General features: G+C 37.7%; 3 protein-coding genes across 5 annotated transcripts; 2 read left to right on the forward strand and 1 right to left on the reverse strand.

The window, feature by feature from the left end:
• Nucleotides 1–4: 4 nt before the first annotated feature.
• Nucleotides 5–3,872, reverse strand: gabpa (GA binding protein transcription factor subunit alpha). Of its 2 annotated transcripts, none has more exons than XM_055230345.1 (10): nt 3,767–3,872; nt 2,394–2,486; nt 2,172–2,316; nt 2,008–2,092; nt 1,693–1,917; nt 1,427–1,621; nt 1,295–1,351; nt 1,084–1,206; nt 768–960; nt 5–687 (listed from the first exon to the last, which is right to left on the reverse strand). In XM_055230345.1, the coding sequence occupies exons 2-10, from the start codon at nt 2,468–2,470 to the stop codon at nt 465–467; spliced, it is 1,323 nt and encodes a 440-aa protein (XP_055086320.1). In that variant the 5' UTR covers nt 2,471–2,486; nt 3,767–3,872; the 3' UTR covers nt 5–464. The 2 variants fall into 2 exon arrangements, with proteins under 2 accessions (XP_055086320.1, XP_033843290.1); XM_033987399.2 differs by lacking the exon at nt 3,767–3,872 and adding an exon at nt 3,370–3,624.
• Nucleotides 3,184–9,124, forward strand: u2af1 (U2 small nuclear RNA auxiliary factor 1). Of its 2 annotated transcripts, none has more exons than XM_055230346.1 (8): nt 3,184–3,325; nt 7,604–7,691; nt 7,769–7,835; nt 7,911–7,960; nt 8,035–8,133; nt 8,237–8,370; nt 8,607–8,699; nt 8,775–9,124. In XM_055230346.1, exons 3-8 carry the CDS (start codon nt 7,829–7,831, stop codon nt 8,926–8,928), a joined length of 537 nt encoding a protein of 178 aa, XP_055086321.1. In that variant the 5' UTR covers nt 3,184–3,325; nt 7,604–7,691; nt 7,769–7,828; the 3' UTR covers nt 8,929–9,124. The 2 variants fall into 2 exon arrangements, with proteins under 2 accessions (XP_055086321.1, XP_033843291.1); XM_033987400.2 differs by lacking the exon at nt 3,184–3,325 and adding an exon at nt 6,056–6,132.
• Nucleotides 9,125–10,111: 987 nt separating this feature from the next.
• On the forward strand, nt 10,112–13,712 carry cbsb (cystathionine beta-synthase b). Its single transcript, XM_033987222.1, has 14 exons — nt 10,112–10,338; nt 10,413–10,519; nt 10,996–11,130; nt 11,279–11,358; nt 11,426–11,630; nt 11,780–11,871; nt 11,960–12,079; nt 12,175–12,259; nt 12,441–12,546; nt 12,842–12,919; nt 12,990–13,124; nt 13,198–13,306; nt 13,387–13,471; nt 13,612–13,712. Exons 1-14 carry the CDS (start codon nt 10,112–10,114, stop codon nt 13,710–13,712), a joined length of 1,665 nt encoding a protein of 554 aa, XP_033843113.1.
• Nucleotides 13,713–25,141: the final 11,429 nt, after the last annotated feature.

The following is a 25,141-nucleotide window of genomic DNA, read 5'->3' on the forward strand; positions in this document are numbered from 1 at the left end:
GACCTATTATGGATTTCTACTTTATTCCCTCAATGGACAAAAAGTCCAATCATTTTGGGAACATTAACTAAATAAAATACAAAACAGGTCCTCTGTAAATGGAAGATATGAAAATACACTTGCTGTTGTGGCTATCAAAAACATTAAGTACCAGTATATACATTGATGTAAATAAGAAAAACTACAGACTGCGAGTAGCTGGGTACATAAACAAAGCTTCTCTCATTCATACATTCAGGCATCAAGTCACATGCACACAAAGACTTTACAACTCACAAACTGACCTCCTAACATTTCTTGATTTGCATAACAGAAAGCTAAAAAAATCTGGCCAGTTTGAATTACTAGAGCCACTTGATCCACTTTGAAGACAAGTCCACTTTGCATTTCTGTGGTCAAAAATATAAAAGTACATTTTCAGTCACTATTTGGATGTTGCTGCACATTGTTCTGTGTGGTCTCTTTTAGCTGTCCTTCTCCAGTGTTGTTGTGGCCAAGGTGACTGTAGTTAAAGGCTGACCGATCCCATGTATCTGCATCCGAGCTAGTTTCTTCTGCTCACACTCTGTCACAAGGGTGTTGAGCTCAGCAGCACTGTACCCAATCAGAGTCCTTAGGTCACACACAAACTTGTACACAAAACGCTTTCCTTGCACCTTGCTGATCATGTCACCGTCATAATAATACCTAGATGACAAACAAAGGGAGTCATGAGCTTGTCAAATGAGATGTAATTTAAGTAAAATATATAAATTACACAAACCAACCTCAGCGCTCGGCTCAGCTTCTCATAATTCATAGTGGGCTTGTTCTTGCGCTGTCCCCATTTCTGTGCCACAAGCTCAGGCTGGTTCAGTTTGAATTCTCCTTCATCACCGACCCAGGAGATGCAGTCTCTGGCATCTTTGTCTGTCAGCAACTCCAGCAAAAACTGCCACAACTGAATCTGACCATTGTTACCTATTGTAGAATAAAATTATGGAAACAAATATTAGTTTAGTTTAATTTTAAACATGATATAGTATGACTTGTGTGCATCTTAGCGAATCAAGTAAATAAATGCAAGATGTTAAGGTATTGTACCTGTACGATTGCCAGGAGAGCTGCGTTCTTCTCCAGAAATACGAGGTGTTCTTGGGCCACGATTAGGCTTTAACACCTTAATTGTAGTGGGGGTGCTGACTTGAGCTGGTATTATTTGGACAGCTAAGGACACAGAGTGGAACAGTGAAGTATAAATAAATGCACTCTCTCTTCCTAGATAAAACAAAATAATAAATAAAACTAAACTTACGTTGGTCAATTGTGACTGTAGCATCACTCCCACTTGGGTCTTGACTGGCCAACACATCTAAAATAGAAGTATAAATACAATGAAGCATGAGACATACAGTATGGTTTATTATGAGGCATTTTAAAAGCTTACATTTTCGTAAGAGCTCAAGGTGACTCCATAGGATCTCTCCATTGGGCACTTTCTGGAGGAACTCCTCTTGGCTGAAAGCACAGAGCTCGCGACCAGGAATATGGATGCTGCCAATCTCCATCTCATCAATATTAAACTCCTTCATTACCCATACAGCCCAGTGGATCACCTGGTCTGCTGTCCATAGGACCGGGTCTGTACAAAGCACAAATAGTCTTAACGTATGTGTACACTACTATTAAGATCCATAAAGAGTGACTTCTTACCATATGGTATACCAAGGCGAACCTGTTCTTTTCGGTAGCCTTCAAGTGCTGCAGCCCAGCGAGTAACCTGCTCTGAAGTTTCATCAGAGAGAGCAGATCGCTCCACCGCAATGAGCTGTCCTTCCTCCACCAAAGTCCCTTCCTCCCCTGCTGCATCAGGGTCTATCACCACTTCTACTGTTTCGACTGGCTTTACAATCTCCAAAATGTTCAGTTTTTCTTCCCCTTAGAATGAGAAAACATTGTTACAGATGAGCTTTGGTTATGCTAGCAATTGTAAAATCAACAGTTTTTTTTTTGCATTTTGTTCATTACCTGGTTTAGCTATAATCTGGAGACTCAGCTGCACTGTCCCGTCAGTTTTAACTCCTTGATCAAACAGGCTGTGATCAGGATGCAGCTATAATAGAACAGAGAATTCAAAGTTAAAATAAATTGGGACAAAGAAATACATGTTGAATATGTTATACTTGGTCTACCTGAATATCCTGCAAACAGATTTCATATGCATCAAGAGAAATCTGGACACGAGGCTCTAGAAGCTTCTTCAAGTTACCAATAGGTTCATTAATATCAATGTCTTGTTGAACTAAATCTGATGCAGTGATTGTTTGTTCTTCCACACTACAAATGAAAAATAAAACATTAACACATTTAAATGCTGAATTATAACTTTAAATTATATAATTATGAATATTTACCCTTCTTCAAGGCATGTCTGTTTATCCTGTCCATCAATCTCAATTTCGATCATCTCTTCTGGTTCACCTTTAGACATTTTGTCTGAAACCAGACTGTGCATTAAGAAAAAAGGAACACAATGAAAGACCTACACTGTACATTATTGGTTATTATGAGGCTGCAATAAAAAATATTACAAATGAGAAGGGGATATTTGCTACAGAAATATTGTATGTGTATTGCATTTACATAACCCTTACAAACACAAATGGCCCTTAATACAAACACGTTTTAAATATTATCCTTATTGACTATAATGGAGTGGGACGTTTGCTTCCCTTAGGCTTTAGGCCTCTGAGCCTGGACTCCTCATTGGCTGAAAGGGCGACTCCACTCACTGCTTTAAAGCTAATGTTAGCCAACTCGAGAACGCGGCTCGATCGAACCAAGGCCAGATTTTAGGCCAGTCTAAACCCAAACAGTCCATGTAAATATGAACGTGTTCAAGGCTATTTTGAAACGGATTTGATGTTATGCGGGTGTGTGTTGAAATGATTACTGTGAGGCGGGTTTAACATGGAACAAACATGAGCTAAAATGAGCCGCTACAGCGGGGCGAGGCTCTGCATTGCATAAGCGCGAGTCCTCGACTGGTACAGAAGGCTTTTACTAAATAATAAGCGCGTTCATGTTTATGAATCCCAAATATTTTGTCTAAAATGCACTTTAACGCTACTTGTGGAAAACTTTTGAAACGGAAATAGAATAAACGGAAACAAAACAGCATAGGGCAAATGGAAAGGAGCCGGAAATCCTGGCTAAGGTTTACAACGCGGTGAGACTTCCGAGACGGGTCCGACTAATTCCTCTACGGAGACGAGCTTGTGGTGACTACAACATCAATAATCATAGATCAGCAAGAAAAAGAAGATACACTCAACTATGACAATAAGTATGGACATGATCGGAGTCTTTATCCTTTAAAAGAATACGTACTGTGCTCAACGTGGAACAGCGAGTCGGCGCAGCTGCCTCCTTTCAGGAGCTAGTTGGGACTTTGTGTCATTAATTACCTTAAACACGGAAAGTCGAAATCTTTTTTGCTCTGCAATACACTTTTAAAACGATCAACCAAACATATACGTGAGGTATTGTCGGGCTAGCTCATCATAAACGGTCTGATGACTTGAGCATGGTCGGGCTGTTTGCTCTGCGCTCCCTAAAGCCAATGGGGAAATAAACAAGAGCGGACTAGCTTAGCTTAGCTTAGCTACTAAGCTAAAAAAAAAAAAAAAAATAGCGGGAAGATTGCAAATACAACAACCGAGAAATCTGTAAAAAAAAAAAACTTATGCGGACACACTCTTTATATTACATAAACCTACACACATACCTCTTACAATTATGACTTAGAATGATCTTTATCCAGAGAAAACTGGCAAAATTCACTCAAAAGTCGATTCGTACTTGGCAAGTTTTTTGTCAACTGCTCAGAGGGGCGGAGACTAAAGTTGGCATGGACTGAAGTCCTTAAGATTATATTGGAACTATGTTATATATTTTCGTGTTTTTCTATATACTGCTAATTTTGCCGGCATGTGCGTGTTTTCCCTCCTCTTTTAATATGTTAACATGTACTTCTGTACATGTCCGTCTTTATTTTAGATATGTAACCTATTTGGGTTTATCTAGTTTTGAGGCTGATAAAAAGTCCACAAAACCTTTTAGCAGCGCCATCAATGTTTAGAAAACGTTTAAGTAGACATTGAAAACTTGCATTCTTATTGGGCTTTATCATCAGTCCACACATGGTTCTGCTGTACTTGTACCTCTGAGTTGGGCTTGCCTTTCCACAGATCTGACCTATAACTACTTGTCTCCATGGAGATGGACAAGTTTAATACCATACTATAGAACATTCCAGTAGGGTGATATGGTGATAATAATCGAATTGTGAGCTCATCCTTGGGACAATCTGCTATTTTGGTAAAAAAACAAAAACAACACCGTATAGTGATTCCCTACTTTCTTGTTAAATTCATCTCTATGGTTAAAAACAGACACTTTCCACCATCCTCTCTGCCTATTGGTCAGGCGGATATAATCAATTACAGTGGAGTGAACGTTCAGAAACAGCAGATGGATTCAACTACTTTACCTCTTAAACATTGTATAAAAAATACAAAGAAAATATGAATTATGATGAGTTTGTGATCTGGCTCTAAAAAATCGGGATGAATTTTTTGGCATATCACCCCCCTTCCTGGCAAAGCAATAACATCTCAGTATCATGTCTCCACCAAGAAATTTAAATAGTGTTACTTTGTTACTCAGCACTGAAATATGGTCAAATGGTTCTTGGAAGTACTGTTCTTGAGTCAAATTTTTATTTAGGTCAGTGGTGACATCCTGCCTAAGGATTTTTGAGCTCTCAGCAAATAAAAATAAGTACACATTTTTTGTAATCTGATTTGAATTTCTTTCATTTCGTTAGATTACTACATTTGACTGTTTAATAGTTATATTTTGAGTGGTTCATGTATGCTTCACTAATTCTGTATTGTTTTACATTCAAGCTCGAGTGCTCAGAAAACACCTGGTTTCAATTGCCCCCTGTTTCTACCCGGTGCTTGCCATTGTTTAAAACATTTAGACTCCTGAAGCATGCACTTTGGGTTGAAAAATGTTGCATTGCCATTTTTCAACAATAACACATATATGAAAACGAGATGCTTGCTATGGTGAAATGCTTATGAAGGGGCCACTCTGTTCTGCAACAGGCTTTTAAGTTGTTCACATTGAACAACATAATCAAGATTTGCATATGTTATGTAATTTTCTTAACTTTATTTGTTCATTCTTATGCTGGTTGACTGCATGTCTGTAAAGAAAAGAATTTCCACACTGGGGATGAATAAAAGTCATTCTTATTTTAATGTTCTAGTTGGTGATAAAATATACTGTGCTTATATTCTTTTAAGAACAATGTTCTAAATATGAATTTCCTGTGCACCTCATTTAATAAAATAAATACTTCAGTACAAAGCATCTTTGCCTATTGTTGTTTATAGTTTTGCATCATATGTCTGCCTACACAAGTATAAGTCAGAGAAATTTTAAATTTATGAAAATTAGGCCTATACAAAGCAAGCATACAATTGGTTATTGTATACAAAGCTCATCTGGACACACATAGATTCTGTAGTTAGATGAAGAAGCTAATGTTTGAATCTCACTTAAAATAATGAATTTGTGCTAAGTGAGAAAAAAAGCCTTCACTCAAAAGTCGTTATTACTCCAATACAAAAGTTTTTTTTTCTAAGTTTAAAGGAAAAATTCGTTCTTTAAACGCACGCATTGTTTTCAAGTATAATTACCATATTCAAGGTTGCTTTTAAATTTACAGAAAAATGTATTGTTCTTTGTGATGATTGGTAATGCATGTAAACAGCAGTATTAGATTGGCTGAAAAGTAGTAATAGAAGTATAATTTATTTTCAAATTAAAAGTCGTGTAGTAAAAACTAAGTGTCTCAAAGCTTCGGTGTTGACATGCTGTGTGTTTTATTTTGTAAAATAAATTAACTGTAGCTAAATATTGAAAATAATAATTATAGAGCTGTCTATTCTATTGGCAGTAAATGAATAAGTGTATTATTTTGAAGTATTCAGGAAGTGCTGTTGAGACTGCTAGGCGAACACAAGTTAGCATCAAGATGGCAGAGTATCTTGCGTCCATTTTTGGTACAGAAAAAGATAAGTAAGTAGTTTTTGGTTGAATTTTTAAATACAATTGTGACTTGGTTTGTCATGAAATCCACCTATAAGCCATTATAAGCCATTTGCGACTTTTGTGCTTTTAACCTCCCCCTCGCCTCCAGCGGCGCTTCTTGCAGCATGCTAGCAGCATGCTAGCATCATGCTAGCATTTGTTCCCACACATTTGAAATCCCAATGGCTACCCGCTATCATGAGAGAATCCGAAAATAAATAACGTTATATCAGAATTGTAATCTAATATTCATTTGCAAGGCTTTTATCTGCGTATAACATCATCGTATCATATTAGTTCTATTACATATTTAGCTGATACATCAATAGTCTTAAAATGTTCTTTGAAGACTTCTCGACCACAATTGACCTAATGTAGACTATTCACTGATTCGGACAAATGTGAGTGGCTTGAGATCACTGGTCTAGTGCTGTTAGGGTTATCCCAAACAATATTGTTGTTTTTCTTTAATTTTTTTATTTACCAAATGACCAGGTTGTATTTGGGTACTTGACGTGATGCCCAGTTCCGATATGTTTTTTCTTCCTCATAATGTATTCTCAACAGTGCACAAATATGTCTATAAATTACACATAGTTTTATAATGAAGTCGCGTTTCGGTTTTTTGTATTTTAACAAAAACACTAAAATATCCTGCGGTGTGACTGGAACACCTTTTTCAAAACACTCTTGAATGAGTCTCTTGTGTCAGAGGCGGTGGATAAAGGTGTTGTTATTAAGTTAATGTATGTAATGTATACATTATTTAATAAAATGACACATTTAGCTTTACTTTAAATATATAAAATATGTAAGCACTTTAACGCTAACATGGCAAATAATACAATTTTATTTAATATTTGTAAAAAGGTTTCCTTACAATAGTTGTAGAGCTATTTATTTATTTTTTTTAATCATTTTTGTGTTTTGCTACAAAGGCGTTGTCACAGAACAGAAAAAGTCATTATACCCCCAAATGTCTAATACTAAAATAACCATAGCTGTAGGCCTATCACTGGTCATTGTGGCTAGTCCTTTACAAAAGCTACTTGCCTATTGGGGTTTAAATACTGTATGATCATATTTTTTAATATGTCTTTAAGTTGTAGTTTAATAAAAGTTCTTGCTAGGTATTACCTCGATATAATCACAATGCCAATTAGCACTCTATATTATGGCAAATTCATAAATAGTAGAACTTGGTTTTTACTGTTCAAGTAATTTACCACAAAAGAGTAAAAACATAATTTCATACTTTTTGTTGTACTTTACAATGCCGTTTTATTTTAATTTTTAATCTGATCTTTTTCTGACTTTTAAAATGGAGGCAATATTCTCAGTATTCTAAATTTGCATCTCTTTTTTTTGTTTATTTGTCATTAATCAGATCAGTAGTTGGTGCTCTCTGAAAAAACCTGCTGTAAGTCTATTTGTCAATACGTTGTTCTTTCATCAACAGAGTGAACTGCTCTTTCTATTTTAAAATTGGTGCCTGTCGTCATGGAGACCGATGCTCTAGGCTGCATAATAAGCCTACATTCAGCCAGGTAATATTACTACTTGGCTGTAAATATTAGATTTGTTTCTGTAATAAGTATACTCAAATTAAAGAGGTGTTTTTCAGACAATTGCCCTGCTCAACATTTATCGTAACCCTCAAAACAGTGTGCAATCTGCTGATGGCATGACCTGTAAGTGCTTGAATCCCCCTCAAAGTTCTTCATCCCACACAAATTCATATTAAGTGTGTTATTTATGACCATTAGGTGCCATTACTGATATGGAGATGCAGGAGCACTATGATGAGTTCTTTGAGGTAATGTATGCCATTCATTCAATTATAACTTATCAAACCACTTCTAATCAGCTTATGGAAATCTATTTTCTTAGGAGGTCTTCACAGAAATGGAAGAAAAGTATGGTGAAGTTGAAGAGATGAATGTATGCGACAACCTCGGGGACCATTTAGTTGGAAATGTCTATGTGAAAGTATGTAATCATTTTATTTTAAACTTGAATATATTGTGATTTTTAAAAATTAACATTGATACATTGTTATGGCTGATATTTTTATTTGATTGCTATATTTCAGTTTCGCTATGAAGAAGATGCTGAGAAGGCTGTCATAGATCTCAATAACCGCTGGTTTAATGGTCAGCCTATTCATGCAGAGCTCTCTCCGGTCACAGATTTCAGAGAGGCTTGCTGCCGCCAGTATGAGATGGGGTAAGTATGGCAATTCTACACACTGTTGGGTTAGAGCCAAGCGAGGGACACTTTACAGTTCAGACATTGTAGAACCACATGGCTTTGTGAGTAAATAAAGAAGAATAGCCTTGTACCTCCAGATTTATTGTTTAGAAGGACAATAAGTTTTGTATTACATTTGAGAGATGAAAATCAATGTATGGGGCTATATATCGGGTAGGATGACGGGATTCTAATATTGTGCCTTTTTGCAGAGAGTGCACTCGTGGTGGCTTTTGCAATTTCATGCACCTGAAGCCTATTTCAAGAGAGCTAAGAAGAGAGCTCTATGGACGTCGAAGAAAAAAGTAAACTCATTTGCTCTCCACTGTTCAGTGTTTGGTGTAAAGGCTGCTGTCACTAATGAGTTGTCTTACTTTCAGCCGTCACAGGTCTCGCTCGCGGTCCCGGGAAAGACGGTCCCGCTCGAGGGACAGGGGCAGAGGAGGTGGAGGAGGCGGAGGAGGTGGAGGAGGTGGAGGCCGTGACCATGACCGTCGTCGCTCTAGAGACAGGGAGCGCTCTGGGAGGTTTTGATCTATAACCACCAATAACTGTGCTCCTGTCTGACTCTGTAGCCATAGTGTTTTGTTTTTTTAAGTTTATACTTGTCTGAGCTTAATTTGGACTGATTGAACATTGTCTGCTTGAAATAGTGTAATAAATGTATTACTTTTTTCTTAAAACCTGAAAACAAAATATTGTTGTCATTAAAGATTTTTACTAAATATAAGTCCTTTATCAGTTATTATCCATGTTTTGGGAAGTTGGTACATTTTCATGTTTTGTTTTATTTACAATTCTCATTTGTCTCTGGGCAATTTTATGTCGAATACAACTCTAACATTCAACTTTTTGTTGAAGCTTGCCTCCAGATTGAAGTCTAGATAGAAAGTCTTTAATATTTGATCATGTAAAAATATCTTTTTACATCTTTGTCTACCTTTTACCTTTTAGGCCTATGTAAAGATGCAATTTATTGCACTTTCTCTGGCTGTGTGCACTCTGTAGCCACTGTAGTTTTCATTGCAACAAAAAAAAAGGTAAAATAGCTTGTTTAAAGGTACTGTTGTGTAACATTCTACTAGAATGTAGGCTCTATAAACGGCCGATTGGGGAGGAATATTGTCACTATGGAGTCGTGATCGGTCGTGGTCCAATCAGCGTCTTGGCTGTTACCTGGGCTCTGTGAGGCTCTGTGGGGGTCTGTGGTGGTCCATGGGTTCTTGCCAGTAGGTTTTACTCCGTGACAGCACCAGACTCTCTCTGCTCAGGTGAGTACTGTGCACTCTCATTGTAAGTTTATTCTGATGTGTGTGTTCTGAACAGGGCAGTGTGAGGTTGTTTGTCTTACTTCTTGCCTATTATACCAATGTTTACTGAATGACCCTCTTAGATTCGTTCTTTTTCATTAATTTATTTCTAAAGCAAAATATCTCATTTTAATAGCTAATTAAAACTTTTTAAAATGTTCATAATATATACAAGATCGTCTTTGACTAATTATTTTAAAGTCAAGTTGACATGTTGACAAATGACATTAAACAAATGGAGGTACAGAGCCAGTGGCATCTAAGCATTAGTGCAATGAAGGCAACATGTGTAGATTAGCTTGTTAGACACGTGACAGTGGATGTTATAAGAGATTAATGGCATCCTTTAAAAACTGTTTAATTGTTCAGTCTCAAGTTCATTGTATTTACTTTTGTATAGCCAGACCATGCTCTTCTCAACAAGCAGCAATGCTACTGCTCATAGACCCAACAATCAGGTAGAGAATGAAGAGGAATCTACCAGGGAGGATGAAGGCAGTGGGGAGCAGCAGAAGAACAAAGAAGCAGTCAGACTCATCCCTGAAAGAAACTGGACACGGCCCGATCTGCCCAGTAAATGCACTTGGCGATTAGGGGCATCACTTTCTCAGTCTCCTCACTTTCACTCACTGAGGTAGGTCCTGCCTTGTCACAGGAAAATGTGTTAGTTAGTACATAATATGTACCACAATATGTTGATGCCTACAGGACAAAGGCACCTAAAATCTTGCCAGACATCCTGTGGCAAATTGGAGACACTCCTTTGGTCCGGTTGAATAAGATCCCTAAAGATTATGGACTGAAGTGTGAGCTCTGTGAGTAAAGTACTGATGTGGGATATTATGAAATAAAACAAATAAACTCATTTGTGTGTGTGTGGGTGTGTGTGTGTGTGTTTGTATTTTCCCTTTCCCTTTTCCCTTTAAGAATGAATACTTAAGTATAGAGTAATCTCATGTTACCCTATGAGTGGTGATTCTGAGCTCAAATCAAAGGTGTGATCAGTGACCGGTGCAGACTGACTTCTGCGTGAACCTGAGGAAGAATCTTTTGATTCACGGGACACACACCCTGGCTTATACTATTACATTTACTCAGTTGAACAATTTTAAGCTGGTGGGATGGAGTTTATCGGTCAAGAAGTATCCAGTTTTATTGTCTCAGCAATAAAAAAGTCTAGTTAGTCTTAGGATCAGTGTCCTTGCCTGGTGTTTCCATTTCTACTTTTCATCTTTCAGAGTATAATTGCTGTTTTAAACACTGGAGATCCATTTGTCTGCTGTTCTTTTAGTGGCCAAATGTGAGTTCTTTAATGCGGGTGGCAGCATTAAAGATCGGATTGCGATGAGGATGGTAGAAGATGCTGAGAGAGCTGGGGTCCTTAAACCTGGTGACACAATCATTGAACCAAGCTCCGGCAACACAGGTATTCACTATACACAGTTAAGCCATCACACTAGTCTATTCTTCAGTGGTATGACTGCAATAAAAATAATTTAAACATTCAAACATTATTTTTACAAATTGTTATCCAGTCCATGGACTAATGATATAACTGATGTGGCTTTGTGCAGGTATAGGCATGGCCCTGGTTGCTGCAGTAAAAGGTTATCGCTGTATTATAACAATGCCCCAGAAGATGAGTATGGAAAAGGTGGGGAGCTGTTACTGTAATAAATTACTGTGATATCTTTCATTGGTAACCTAGATTTATGTTTTAGGTGAATGTCCTAAAGGCACTTGGAGCTGAAATTGTACGCACACCAAATTCTGCCTCGTTTGATTCAGAAGAGTCCCATATCGGTGTGGCTTGGTGTTTGAAAAATAAAATTCCTAATTCACACGTCCTTGACCAATATCGTAATCCCAGTAACCCCCTGGCTCACTATGAAACCACGGCTGAGGAGATACTGGCTCAGTGTGATGGTTTGTGCTTCATCTGCATTCTCTTTTGTTCATTTATTTAAACAGGAAGAGCCCAAAGAGTACACAGAGTCTCCTTTTCATGGGCACTTTATGGACTTTACAAAGCTGTGCCCATTCAATCTATTTTATTATGTATTGTCTCTTAACAGGTAAAATTGATATGGTGGTTGCTGGAGCAGGCACAGGAGGCACACTCACTGGTGTAGCTCGGAAATTAAAAGAGCGTTGCCCCAATATTAAGGCAATGAAATTTGCAATAAAACGGTCAATATATTTTGAAACACACAATCACACCTTCAATACACAAGGGGTATTTTTGTTTATTTCAGGTTGTTGCTGTGGATCCAGAGGGCTCTGTTCTAATTGAATCAAAAGAAAAGAAACTGCACAAACCATTTGAAGTTGAAGGCATTGGATATGACTTTATTCCTACTGTGTTGGACAGATCTGTGAGCATTTTATCATTTGAATGGAACAATGGAAGTTTATTTATTTATGTTTTAAAATTATTTTATAATTTTGTTTATTCTTTTTGTTTTTGTAGATTATTGACATATGGTATAAAGTCAGTGACACAGAGACATTTACTATGGCACGCAAGCTTATCAAGAATGAAGGTCTTTTGTGTGGTAGGTTCAAATATAAATAACAAATATATGCACTCCCATAGTTTAAAGTTACTTTGTTTTATTCATGTGAACTAAAATGGCTCAAAATGCCATTATGATCTCTTATTCTACAAACTACAAACTAAGTAACAAAGGTTTAACATGTTATTACACTGATGTGGTAATAAATGCTTTTTGGCAGGGGGCAGCAGTGGCTCGGCCATGGTCGCAGCAGTGATGATGGCTCAGCAGCTCAAAGAGGGTCAGCGCTGTGTGGTCATCTTGAGTGATTCTGTCCGCAACTACATGTGAGACCCAATGAAATGAATCACAGTGATGAAAGGAAATAGAGATCAGACCTGCAGCAGCGGGGCAAAACAAGTAGATGATTGTTTACTACTTGCTTTGTCCTGTCCCTTGTTTTGTGTTACACTATTGTTAAGCGTCTTTGAGTGAGTGAAAGCAATATGAAACTGATTTATTATTATTATTATTATTATTATTATTATTATTATTATTATTATTATTATTATTATTATTATTATTATTATTATTATTATTATTATTATTATTATTGTTAGTGTTGTTGTTGTGGCATTGTAGGTCAAAGTTCCTCAGTGACCAGTGGATGTGGGACAAAGACTTCTTCACTCCAGAAGCTCCAGTGGATGCTAGACCATGGTGGGAACTTATTCATATATTCTGTCCTGTAAAGATGACTTGTATACATGCAGTGTCTGTGATCTTAAAGGTGGTGGGACATCACCGTCCAAAATCTGCCCCTGTCTACCCCTGTCTCTGTGTCACCATCAGTCTCCTGCCAAAAGACCATTGAGGTCCTACAAGAGAAAGGGTTTGATCAAGTCCCCGTTGTGGAAGACTCAGGGTGAGTCCTACATAAACCTATACAGCTTTACATCATTTAGATGAAAATAATCAAAACCTATCACTGCTTACAGCACCATTTTGGGCGTGGTCACTCTGCAGACCATTCTCTGCTCCTTGTTGGCTGGTACTGTTGAACTTTCAGATCATGTCAACAAGGTGCTCAGCACAAGTTTCAAACAGGTCTGTGTAGAATTATTTTGTCTTATTTGTGAATTATTTTATTGTCTTGAAATAACTATCAAAATAACTGCATATTTTAGATCCATCTAAGAGACCATCTGGGAAAACTGTCGCACATACTCCAGGCCAACCACTTTGCTCTTGTGGTCCAGGATCATATTCAGTGTAAGGCATTTTATTACATTTTATTAAACTAAAAGTGAACATCTATACAAAAAAAAAAAAAAAAACCCAAAAAAAAAAACAATGTAGAAGTACATCTTTACAATAAGATTTTTTCTCAAGTAAAGTTTTCATGGTTCCAGGTAACACTGAAGGCTTGTCTTGTCAGAAGCAGAAGATTTTTGCAGTTGTGACGGCGATGGACTTTCTTGACTACATAATCACACTAGAGGCAGAATTGTGAATCCTTATAGATTAACTACTGTTTTAATGAACAACATCTGAGCATATATTCTACATATTACTATTTTCTCTATTTTCTCTATTTCCTCAAGCTACTTTATGAACAATATGTAGTCAATGGCTGAGTAGCTCCTGCATTAGATTTATATTAGAACCGCATATATCTATTAAACATAATTATATAAAGGTGTGCCGGGGAGTGGGATAGAACATTTAAACTGTTCCAAAAGTTGGGTTTAATGCTGATGCTGATGATAAAATTGTACAACACTATATAATAATAGTAAAGCACATTTTGTCTCTTATGACTTGTAATAGCCTTTGTCTACCAGAGGGAGGCAGTAATTATACACGGCCCACACTGGCCCCGCCACATGATAAGAACACACAGTTCTAGCTGTAACTTTTCAAATGACTTGTTTCCTAAAGATCGTCAATGAAAAGTCTTGTTTCGTTGGTTGTCGTCTATTATTTTGTCATTTTTACATTGGCTACATTTATTACAACTCAGGTGCTGTGCCTGTCACATGACAGTAAAAGGGAAGTAACAGAGTTTGTGTAGATGTCTCACTCTAACCTCTTCAAGAACCTGACCGGGCCCTAACTGAAAGTATGAACCTCGTGATGTTTTGTAGTTTGTTGAATCATGTTTTAAATGTCACAAAACATCACACCCACCTCTTCCTGACGTACGTTACTTAAAACATTTGAGAATTTGAAGTGCCTTTAAACTTAGTCATCTGCTAATGTCAATATTGTTGGCTCAGTATCAAATGAGCGTGCGTTAACTGGTTTTGGACCCACATTTCCCAATGACAGCGACATAACACAAACAAGTGAAAACTACATGTTGATCAAATCAGGAAGAGGGGATATTTGTGGATGATTTGGACTGGTTGGATTGGTTGTTCTGGTCTGGCTTAAGTAGTTTCATAATAATTTGTAATAGATTCCCCGTGTTGCATCAAAATAAAGCTGTGTTTATATTCATCCATGGTATATATAGGTATGTTATAGGTGGACATTTTTCTACACGACAACCTAATTTCATTCACAGTGCCACTTTGGATTTGAAACCACTGCCAGGGAATGCATTTTGGGCACTATTATGAGCTTGTTGACGCACTAAGAACCAACAGGTTACTGTATTCAACATTTGACTGGCAACTGAGAGAGGTAGGTGTGTTTAGAAATTAAAATGTGACGCACATCCTCTGCAGGTCCCAAATCAGACCCAAAATAGTTAGAGGCAAATTGTCTGTATGCCTCATCACTGATCAATTAAGAGGAAGAAATGAGCTGTATGCTACTCATTATCTAGCTTTAATAGGCCTATAACCAACAAAGAATAATGCAATTTATGTCAGTGAGCGGCAGTATATTTGTTATATTTGTATTCTATATAGTACACATGTTACTGTCCCCTTTAGCTTGTGTTAAGATTTTTGTTTATTTAATGGGACCCTATGTGCGTGACCCACCTTCATAAAACACATTACAGAATGTGTCATGCAAGTATAATTTAAGTTTCTTCCCTTTTTTCTATTTTCTTTCTCCTTTTTTGCTTTGTTTTTGGACAGCACTTGTGTAACACAGTATCAGATAATGCCCTGACACTGTCTGATCTGCTCATCGCCCGTCCTGTTGTGAATGGCATGAGCTGAGACCAAGTACCATCTGGAGCTCAGGTATCACACATGAACACTGTGCTCACTGACACATTAAACTACGACAGTCTGAGGTGTTGGAGAGTGACTTTAAATCACTAATAAACACTAAAGCTAAAGTGGGACAAAAAATGCATAATATCTGGTCCAATTCCATCTCCCAGTTTCAGTAACATGATGTTTAGTCAGATCTGCCAATTTCACGTCTGGCTGAAGGATTGTTGCAGTCATCTAAGAATTCCTTTTGTGAATAATTTTTGTGGATTCTGGAAAAGGAATAATTTATATGCCCACGATAGCATTAATTTAAATAGGGCCAGAAAAAAAAACTGCTGAGTGACAATATCTACCACTGACATCGACCTAAACTCCTTACGCATAGGAAAAAACAACGTCTCATGTGACGCTTTGACAAAATCAGTGCTCACTGGCTCAGATTCCGCGTTAAAACAAATGAATGTGCAAATTTCATGAAGGAAATGATCGGAGGTCATGGAACTTGGTTGATATCAGTATTACTAACCCAGTCAATCTCAAAAAGGAGTAGTATCCTAAAGAGTCAGGCCTATTTGATACGCAAAACTGCAAGACAAGGAAAGAACTGGGAATTATATATATGAATGTATGTAGAATCATATCTAAATTAGATTACATTAAACTGGATGAAAAGTGTGTTGAAACATTGAAAGACCTATGCAATAGCTTGAATCTCACACAACAAATTTCTGTTTTGAATAGACCTGACCCTAGAAACTGAAATAAAGACACACTCATTCATATAATTTTAACAAAGTGACCCCATAATTATAAGGCAAATGGTGCTTTTCCACTGGGTTTTAGTGACCACTGGGGTGACCAGTTGGGTATATTCAAAAGTTTAAAAGACATGCACCTAAAATAAAAATTAGAATGAAAACTGTAACAATCCTTGGTTCAGCTCAGAAATTGCAAGTTTAAATATAGAAAGAAATGCTGCCTAGAAAACCGCCCACACAACTAGGTCAGATTTGGATTGAGCATTTTTTATTTTAATTTTTTCATTTTAAAAAAAAGAAAGAAATTGCTATTTATCACCAGCTAGAAAGGCAAAAACTTTCTTCATGTCTGCACTGATAGAGAGTCACAGAAATCCCTCTCAGAACCTAATATTCATACAGTACCAACTGGATTCAGTTATTATAAATTCTAAAGAGGAAATATGTGACGCTTTTAATTGGCATTTTCTTTGTGCATGTGATGTTTTGGATAATAATGATGATCCTTCTGATCTTGATTATGTTGAATCTGAACCTCTGGCTGATACTCGATAGATTTTCTCTTTAAGACCTTTGACTTACATGGAGGTCTTAAATGCACTCCACTCCATAAACCCAAATATCTCCACAGGAGCTGATGACCTTAATCCAAAACATCTATCACCATCTGCCCCATATTTAATTCAACTCTATTATACAAAATGGCACATGTTTTACCTTTACATAAAGGTGGGACAACTAAAAATGTCTATTTCTGGTCAATGTCTAAATGACCTTGTTTTGCAAAAGTTTAAAAATTTTGGTGCAAATCAAATTACAATTTATTTCTATAAATGCTCCATTTTGAAGTCTTATCAGTCGGGTTTCAGAAAAGGACATAGTACTGCCACTACGACCACAAAAGTTTTAAAAGACATTTTCTCAGCCCCACTAAATGGTAAATTGACTGAAACAGTCATAAATCTATAAAGCTATAAATATCTTGGGTTTTGGCTTGTATCCTTTAAAATACATATCTCAGAATTATTTAACAGTTTAAAATCAACAAATCTTGTATTCCTTTGAATTACAGAAAATAAATTATTCAAGCAACCTTTCTTTCTGTACTAGATTATTGAGATATACTATACATGCAGATTTCAGCCTCTAATTTGAAACCTTTAGATTCACTCTTTTCACCCTTCGTTTCATAGCAGGTGATGAATGAACACTGTATAACATTTCTTTATAAAGGAATACTTGACGGACTACCTGAATATCTCACCTGTTTGTTGAACATGACTCTGTGCGTCTAAAAAATGGCCACACTAGAAATTAAATGGTGAATGGGCTTTTGGTTATTTTACTTCAAGGGAATATTTTTCAAGGACATGCAAAACTGGATACACTGGTGTCATTGATGCACTTTAATAATCTGGTGATAGACATTTATAATCACACCTGCTCCTGTTTTTCATGTTTTAATGGACCTATGCAGTTATTTGTTTTGTGCATTGTACTGTATCACAGGCGCCCGTGAAAAAGAGTCTGGTACTCTCATTAGGCTCTTCCTGTATAAATAAAGATAAATGAATGTGAAATCCTGATAAAATGGCACATATTTTGTCCCTGGCCTGTTGCCTGTGTCATTATGTGAGCCGGCTGGGAGCAGGCCCTGTCTGCAGTCCACTCACCATTATCTAACCAGCAGAGTGCAGTCACTGGGTCACAGGGCCCGCAGCACAGCAGCGCCTACAAAGTTGTACTTGCGTCACTGCTCCAAATGGTTGAATCTGAGTTATTACCTCCCCTATGAAATCAATAGGCATGAAAATAGCACATTAGTTTGACACTGTTAATGATGTTTGAAGCCATATACACAAACAAGTGTCTGCATTAAAGTCCCCTTACCACAAGTAAAACTCAAGCTATACTCTGTGGAAACCATATAAATGATTCTGAGAAAGCACTTTCCATAGAACATTGTTGTCATTTTTCTTTGAAGAACTATTGAAAATGTATCCCAGAAATGACCACAGAAGTATATGTTTACAGACTTGAAAGGCTTATAAGTCACATTTCTAAGTAAAATAAACTAGTTTCTTATCTTGGATTATTTGATGAAAGTGTCATGCAGTAGTTGGATGTTGGCTAAATAAATTGGTATAATTTAAGAAGAACCGAAATCCAACACCTCTAAATTGTTTACATAGAAGCAACATTTTAACTTCTCCCGTTTTAGTCCATCACAGATCCCTAAAGAACAAAACCACTGAACTGTGGCACCTGTCCTGAGTTATCATTTGACCTTTTCCCATGAGACCACGGCTAAGGTTTGTTTACTATTAATAACTGGAAGTCTACAAGCACGTCTTCGGTGGAGAACATTTAGATTTACTTTAGTTAATATATGTGCTAATTCCTCTTGTTACTCTACCACATCACCACCAAACAGGCTATTTATTTATGATTATTATTGTCTGTCATAATAACAACCGCACTCGCGCCCATGACAGATTAATTATGAGCTATGATTTATGGAGTCTGTGTTTAATGGTACATATGCCTTCCTCATAGTTTGCTTTGTTTGTCTGTTACATAACATATTGCTAAAGGAATATTTGTGTTATATCATAGATCTACCCAGTGAAGGTGAGCTCTGATGATTTTCTCCTTGAGAAAGCACAGGCAGGAGTTAATCCTGATAGGAAATAGCCCAAAGGAACAGGGTACAATGGAGGACATTGTGAGGAATCACAGGGCTTTATCTGCGTATGAACACGGAGCGAGAGGCAGTGCAAGGCAGAACATGTCCTGGTTTTAATTTTCTCAGTCTGCGTCATTCCTTCGTCAAAACGTATAAATCACAAATGTGTCCAAATGAAAGCAGAAAGACCCCTGGCCTTGCCTCTCTTATCTCCTCACTGTCTCGTGTCTGCTGTTTTTTATCAGAAGAATAAACCAGTACATTTGTGCAGTGCAGTGATGGCTCCAGCCTGTGTGAGTGAGGGTATGCAAGGGAAAAGAGGCCAGTGCATTTGGGTCCTGCGTCACAGTGTGGCCCCTGGGGGAGCTCAGCACTCTCAAACTAACCTCTGCATATTTACACAGGGTTAAAGGATCAACTGTTTATTGTCCCTCATATTTTCTCAGGTGTAGCTTTGTGCAGAAGAATGATGAGTTTCTGTGGTGATGGTGCCTCTGATGCTTCAGCTCCCTGCACACATGGACTGAGGTACACTTTGTCATCTAAATGACACTTGAATATTCAACATATCTAATATTTCACTTTTATTTGTACTTCAACCTAGAAAACTGACATGGTCCTCATGACTGAAATATTGTGTTCTCATGCTGATTACAGTCAGTGATTGCTGTTTTTATGTTGTAAATGTGCACATTTTATCTTGGAACACATAGGATTAAAACAGTGTGCCATTGTACCAGATTAATGTTGTGACACCTCAGTCATACAATGATTACACTTTTTTTTTTAGAAGTGTGTATGTATATAAAAAAATGTATACATGGAAAATGGTGCCTTTTAATGCCAGCAGTTCATTTGCCCCAAAAACAAGGACTTTTCCACACTGCAACAGTCATAGGAAGATTAATTGGAGAAAGTTCCACACAACTCTCAACTTTGTAAAGTCTATAGATGTGTTCATAAGAGGACATTGCAGACTCTACCATACAAAGTAGCATTTTTTTTTCACCAATAAACCAAATAAACAGTTTGTCTAACCCAAAAGTTGCTGTAGTTAGTCTAAATTGGAGCATGCAGACAGTGGCACACAGACCCAGTGGCCTTTTTTGATGCTGATTTGAGCTGAAGGACTGAGGCTCTGCATTAGACCAATCGACTGTTAGAATGACTCAGGTCTCTATACAGGCAGCACTCTCCCTCGCCCTCAGACAAAATGGAGGCGTCTCCCCAGGGACAAACACAAGGTTTGTCTTATGAAACCAGGCTCCAGGCCAAGAGCTCTTGAATCATTCACAAACGCCAGTGGCATTTTTGCCTGAACCACACCATAAAGTTTGATTTGAGAGTCATCCAACCATTCAGATTATCTAAGAGGTGAATCTATCAGGGACAAGGGATTTTAACTTACACCTGTTTCAAATCATATGCAGGAGCCTATTTTCTAAATGTGTATTTTGTTTCCCACAAATGGTCAGAACAGATGTCACTTTTGCTACACCATTTTCACCAAATCAAGCTCAATAAACATATTAACCTCAGTAATTCACATGGATGTTTTGACAGTGTTTTTAATCCAGATGCCCTTAATGACACAATGATATCTATTTGCACAAAATGTACAGCTGGTAAACTCTCTGCACTGGATATAAAACATGGACTGTTTAATATGGTTGACATGATGCAACCTAATTGCAACATATTTAACACATTCAAACTGTATAATTACTGCTCCCAACCAGCAATTACAAAATATTTCTGTGTTCAACCCAGTCATTTACAGAATGGCTCAGAGGTGGTACAGGCTTTTATTGTGTCTGTGGTCACCTTTTACAGTCATTACACAATTCTCTCCCCCTTTCTCACTCACTTCTTCATGGTCTTGAGTGTCTCTTTGTGGCGTGACCTTACATACTGTGGCTTATGTAAGTGCATTTGCATGTATGTGTAATGTGACCTTTAACACTGAAGTCTAAACAAGTGTGTGTGAGTCTGTGTGTGTCTAGGTGTGTGTGTGTCTAGGTGTGTCGGGGTGTGCTTGTGTGTGTGTGTGTGTGTGTGTGTGTGTGTATGGAGTAAAAGTGCAGCATGACCCTCGACTCATACTGCTCAGCCACTGCTGTAGAGTTCTGAGCACGTCTCTGGAGGAGAGAGCGCTGCAGTTTTAAATAATAGGCAAGATGCATTTGTGTTGTTGACTTTCCATTTTGGGAGCCCCCATCTTCCTCTCCGGTTGTGTCTACTTCTACGTCAGAGCTTCCTGCCTGTGACAATGTGAAAGGGTTTTCCCGCTCAATGCCCCCTGAGAGCAGCTACCGGCCCAGCTGCATTATTTCCTCCTCGGTGCGTTCATGAACAAATGTTATTTTGGACTGGAGAGTGTGGAAACATAAAGGCACTCTTTTCCATTACATGCTTTAGGGTTGTCTAAACAGTTTGTTAAAGATATTAAAGACTAATCCTTCTGTTGTGGTTTAGTCGCCTTTAGTAAAAATGTATAATATATAAAAAATATGATAATGTTCTGTTTTTGCATTGGGTTGTGTCCTTTGGAAGGGCATGGTCAGTATGATTTGGCTGATGATGTAAAAAGCACCTGCAGTATAGACACTAGTGAACAACTGTGAATTCTTGTGCATGTGTGAGCGGTGAGGAGCAATTCATCAAAACAACATTTAGTGACCCATTTTTGGCACCGGCCCATTGTTTATGACCTACAAAGATGATGTGTGCCGCCACTTACATGGTATGGTTGATTAAAAGTAATGTTATGTTTTTCTACAAACTAGACCCCAGGCTGTGATGAATTCAAGAGAGCGGATGGTAACAATAAGTTTATTATATTTCATTTTAAATATGGAAAATAAGTTTAAATTAAAAAAGCTCTTATTTTATTTAAAAGTGCTCTATTTATCTGTCCTAGTAGATAATCTGCCACCCACATCTCCATGGAGAAGTTATTGCTTTGCACATATTAATATTCCACATTATGGCATTAGTATGGTACAAATCTGTCTCCATGGAGAAAAGCAGGTGACCCCACAGGGCCAAGTTACTGGTCAGGTTTGTGGAGAAGTGACTCAGTAAGAACATTTTAGGCAAAGCAGTAACTAAATGGAGACAAGCAGGTGACGGACCCGTCCCAGGGAAGTTTTGGTACAGTTTTAAATGTAAGATGCAGAGTTTTAAAATATACCAAAAATGAACCAATTCCACTAAAAGACTTCTGATAGGCTTCTGTGTTACGACAACAAATGGTTAACAAGAGCTAACATTTCCTGGAAGTCAATCATACTACAAGTAAACACGTTTCACCTGATCTGCTCTTTGGTCTTACACACACTTGGATGTAGTTGTGTTGCTGTATTATGTGTTTATATATTGCCATGTTAAATTTTTCATGTGACTTACAGATTTAGTCAATTATTAGAAAATCCAAATGTGCATGTGCCTCTGCTCCACTGTTCTTCTAGCTGCCCTCTTTTCTCCTTTGTCAGACTTGTCAATGTTTTTCCACTGAAGTGAAAAAAGAAAAGAACTATGACGTTAACAGGATGTACGCTAATTTCCTTGGACTCAGTGCCTGTTCCTGTCGTTGGGCTTGAATACGTGCTGTAACTGAATGTAGATGGGAAAGACACAAGTGAGGGCTAATGGTACAGTCTAAGTGAGAAGAAGGACAGAGGTTTAGTGGAGCAAAAACAGTGAATTAGTCAAATCTAGCCTAAACCTTCTCCAAAGCAGACACTATGTTATGACAAACTTGAATCAAATATTTGGATGACTTTACACGAGAACTAGAGAACAACTTTCACTAACACAACTAGTGAGATGAACTAGTGTTATATAACATTTTATACACACTTGATATAAAGAATTGATTAAATCTGAAATATCTAAACAGTTTTGAGATGTCACATAAAAAAATAAAAAAAATAAAAAAAAAACTCAAAGAAGAAAAATAATTCTTGAGGACAAATTGTAGTTCTTGTTTATAAATTTGCTGATGTTCCACAAACATAAAGAGCCATATCAAGACAACACACTTATCTCTTATCTCCTGTCAATCATGATGAGTGACAGACATATTAACGAATTAGAGAAAAGTTTTGGGTTGTTTGTATCAAAATAAATATGGCATCTTATGTGTAAAAAAAAGATAAAATATTATAGAAATTATTATATAACTGAAAAAACATCACAGACTTCAGTGAGTGAAGCACTAAACACTGTTAATCTGAGATTAGGCAAGTTTGATTTGCGTCACTGAAATAAACAAACTTGATTGTACAGCTCTGACTGAATTTGGCCTGAGCTGCGGGGGAGGGAGTGGTGAACACACTGTCCTACAGTGGATTGCTGTCTTTATTTTATAGGCCTCCTATAATCTGCCAACTTCCTGCCTTAAAACTATGGAAAGAAGTTTTGACTACCAACCTGAAAAATAAAAGGCCTTTGCATTGCAATTATTCATTTCCAAGTTGGTTCCCAGAATATTACATTATTACAGCACCTATGGGGATTTGGCAAAGTAACGTTCATTTAGATAATATGATTTATGTAATATACAATTTTTAAATGTTTTTAAACAGTCATTTCAAAGACGCCCAAGTCATGATGTTTGTCATTAGCCAATCGTCCATCAAATTTAACAGTGGAAGTTGTAAATATGCTATTATTCAGTCCAAAAAAAATAAATAAATAAAAATAAATAAATAAATAAATAAAAGTTTTGCCTGTGTAAAGCTTGTACAGTTTTTGTGTTATTTTCTATTTTACTATTTTACTTTTGAACTTATTTACTGGTTTTTAAAAGAGTGTTAATAAAAGCTAAATTTTAAAAATAGTTTTAGGTCTCTAAACTCTATTAATTACCTAGACAAATTCACAGGCCTCATGACTGCTGCCCCGGGACAGAAACAATCAGCTCCTCTCATGCTGCCCTCAGCACGTACGCACCCACGCACATCCACACCCACACACACAAACACCCACGTGCACACCCACACACACCCACGCGCGCACCCCCCTCCCCCCCCCCCCCCCCCCCCCCCCCCCACACACACACACATGCACACACACTTCTCCAGCGTTAGCGCGGCCTCAACAAACACTCATGACCCAGTTGGTCCCAAAAGCACTTGACACACTCATTTGTATAACAGAATAACTGTCCTGAGAAGTGAAAAGGCCTTGTACACATCTGCATTGTGAAGATGGAGTAGCTTACGTCAGAGCCAATGACTTCATGCGTGCACTTCAGTGGCAGAGGCCTGGTGATATGCCCAGACAGTCAGGTGGCCCACATAAACAAACAAACACATGCACACAAAGGAGCCACTGCTCTGTGAAAACAGCCCCCATGACCTATGACCTGCAAAGATAACATAGCTGTTTACAAAGATAAACGAGTGGAGTCTATTGGTCCACTTTTTAAAAAGTAGTCAATCACTGACTCTGAAACAACTTCTTTTAGCTGCTGAAAATTGGCATGTGGCATTTTTAACCCTGTATATGTATGCAATCTGAATGTAAGTACAGAGCTGTGGGTGGGGATGGGGGGGAAGGTGAGAACAGCAGTTTTCTGTGCACTCAAGCTTCTAATACAGGGCCATACTCAAACACGCATGAATCAAACTAAATACAAGTCTGAGTAAGTTCATGATGAACACTGTTTTAACACGATTAAAAGCTCGTAAAAGTGGATTTTACAAATGTCCACTTTAAGAAAACACTTCTCTGTATTAATTCCCTCTTAAATGTTGCTGGCAGTTGATCAGACTGTATGAGATATTCACAGTCCATGCAGCTGGTCTGGCTTCTCGTGGTTACACTGCAGCCGATGACGTGTTTGGGCGGTCACCCTGACAGCCACATGCGGCGTGTGGCGAACATGGCAACAAGCGGTGGCTCTGATGCTTCAGAATCCCCAGAGTGCAACAGGAGCTGAGGCCCAGAGCTGGCCCTGTGACGCACCAGCCATCTGACTTCCCCCTTCTACAGTTTCCACTCAGACACAAGTTCTGTACTGCGCAGTCATGATAGGGCCATGTGCTACTGCAACAACACCACCAAACTCTGTCCACATTTCCTCTTTCACCGGCTCACAAGACCTATGCAAATGTAACAGACGTTTATATGCATTAGATCCAGAGATGAGAGAAGCTGATCAAATTAAGTAACGTTCATATTTCAAACTGTGATTTAGCCACTGAAGTCAGACAATACAGATCAATATCAGCTGGAGATAATTGTCCATGGCATTCAAGTATGTGCAAAGTAAAAGTGCACTGTTATAACTTAGAAATGCATATAAACACTTTTA

Source organism: Periophthalmus magnuspinnatus, chromosome 21, assembly GCF_009829125.3.
Source record: "Periophthalmus magnuspinnatus isolate fPerMag1 chromosome 21, fPerMag1.2.pri, whole genome shotgun sequence".
NCBI classification, from domain to species: Eukaryota; Metazoa; Chordata; class Actinopteri; order Gobiiformes; family Gobiidae; genus Periophthalmus; species Periophthalmus magnuspinnatus.

Excerpts from the sequence above, each read along its gene's own strand:
- gabpa (XM_055230345.1), bottom strand. The coding sequence starts at position 2,470 with ATGTCTAAAGGTGAACCAGAAGAGATGATCGAAATTGAGATTGATGGA. Across the intron at positions 2,093-2,171 it reads TCTGTTTGCAGGATATTCAG|CTGCATCCTGATCACAGCCT; the intron begins GTAGACCAAGTA and ends GTTCTATTATAG. Across the intron at positions 1,352-1,426 it reads CCTTGAGCTCTTACGAAAAT|ATGTGTTGGCCAGTCAAGAC; the intron begins GTAAGCTTTTAA and ends CTTCTATTTTAG.
- u2af1 (XM_033987400.2), top strand. The coding sequence starts at position 6,089 with ATGGCAGAGTATCTTGCGTCCATTTTTGGTACAGAAAAAGATAA. Across the intron at positions 6,133-7,603 it reads TTTGGTACAGAAAAAGATAA|AGTGAACTGCTCTTTCTATT; the intron begins GTAAGTAGTTTT and ends TTTCATCAACAG. Across the intron at positions 7,836-7,910 it reads ATCTGCTGATGGCATGACCT|GTGCCATTACTGATATGGAG; the intron begins GTAAGTGCTTGA and ends TATGACCATTAG.
- cbsb (XM_033987222.1), top strand. The coding sequence starts at position 10,112 with ATGCTCTTCTCAACAAGCAGCAATGCTACTGCTCATAGACCCAACAAT. Across the intron at positions 10,520-10,995 it reads TGGACTGAAGTGTGAGCTCT|TGGCCAAATGTGAGTTCTTT; the intron begins GTGAGTAAAGTA and ends CTGTTCTTTTAG. Across the intron at positions 12,920-12,989 it reads CCAGTGGATGCTAGACCATG|GTGGTGGGACATCACCGTCC; the intron begins GTGGGAACTTAT and ends GTGATCTTAAAG.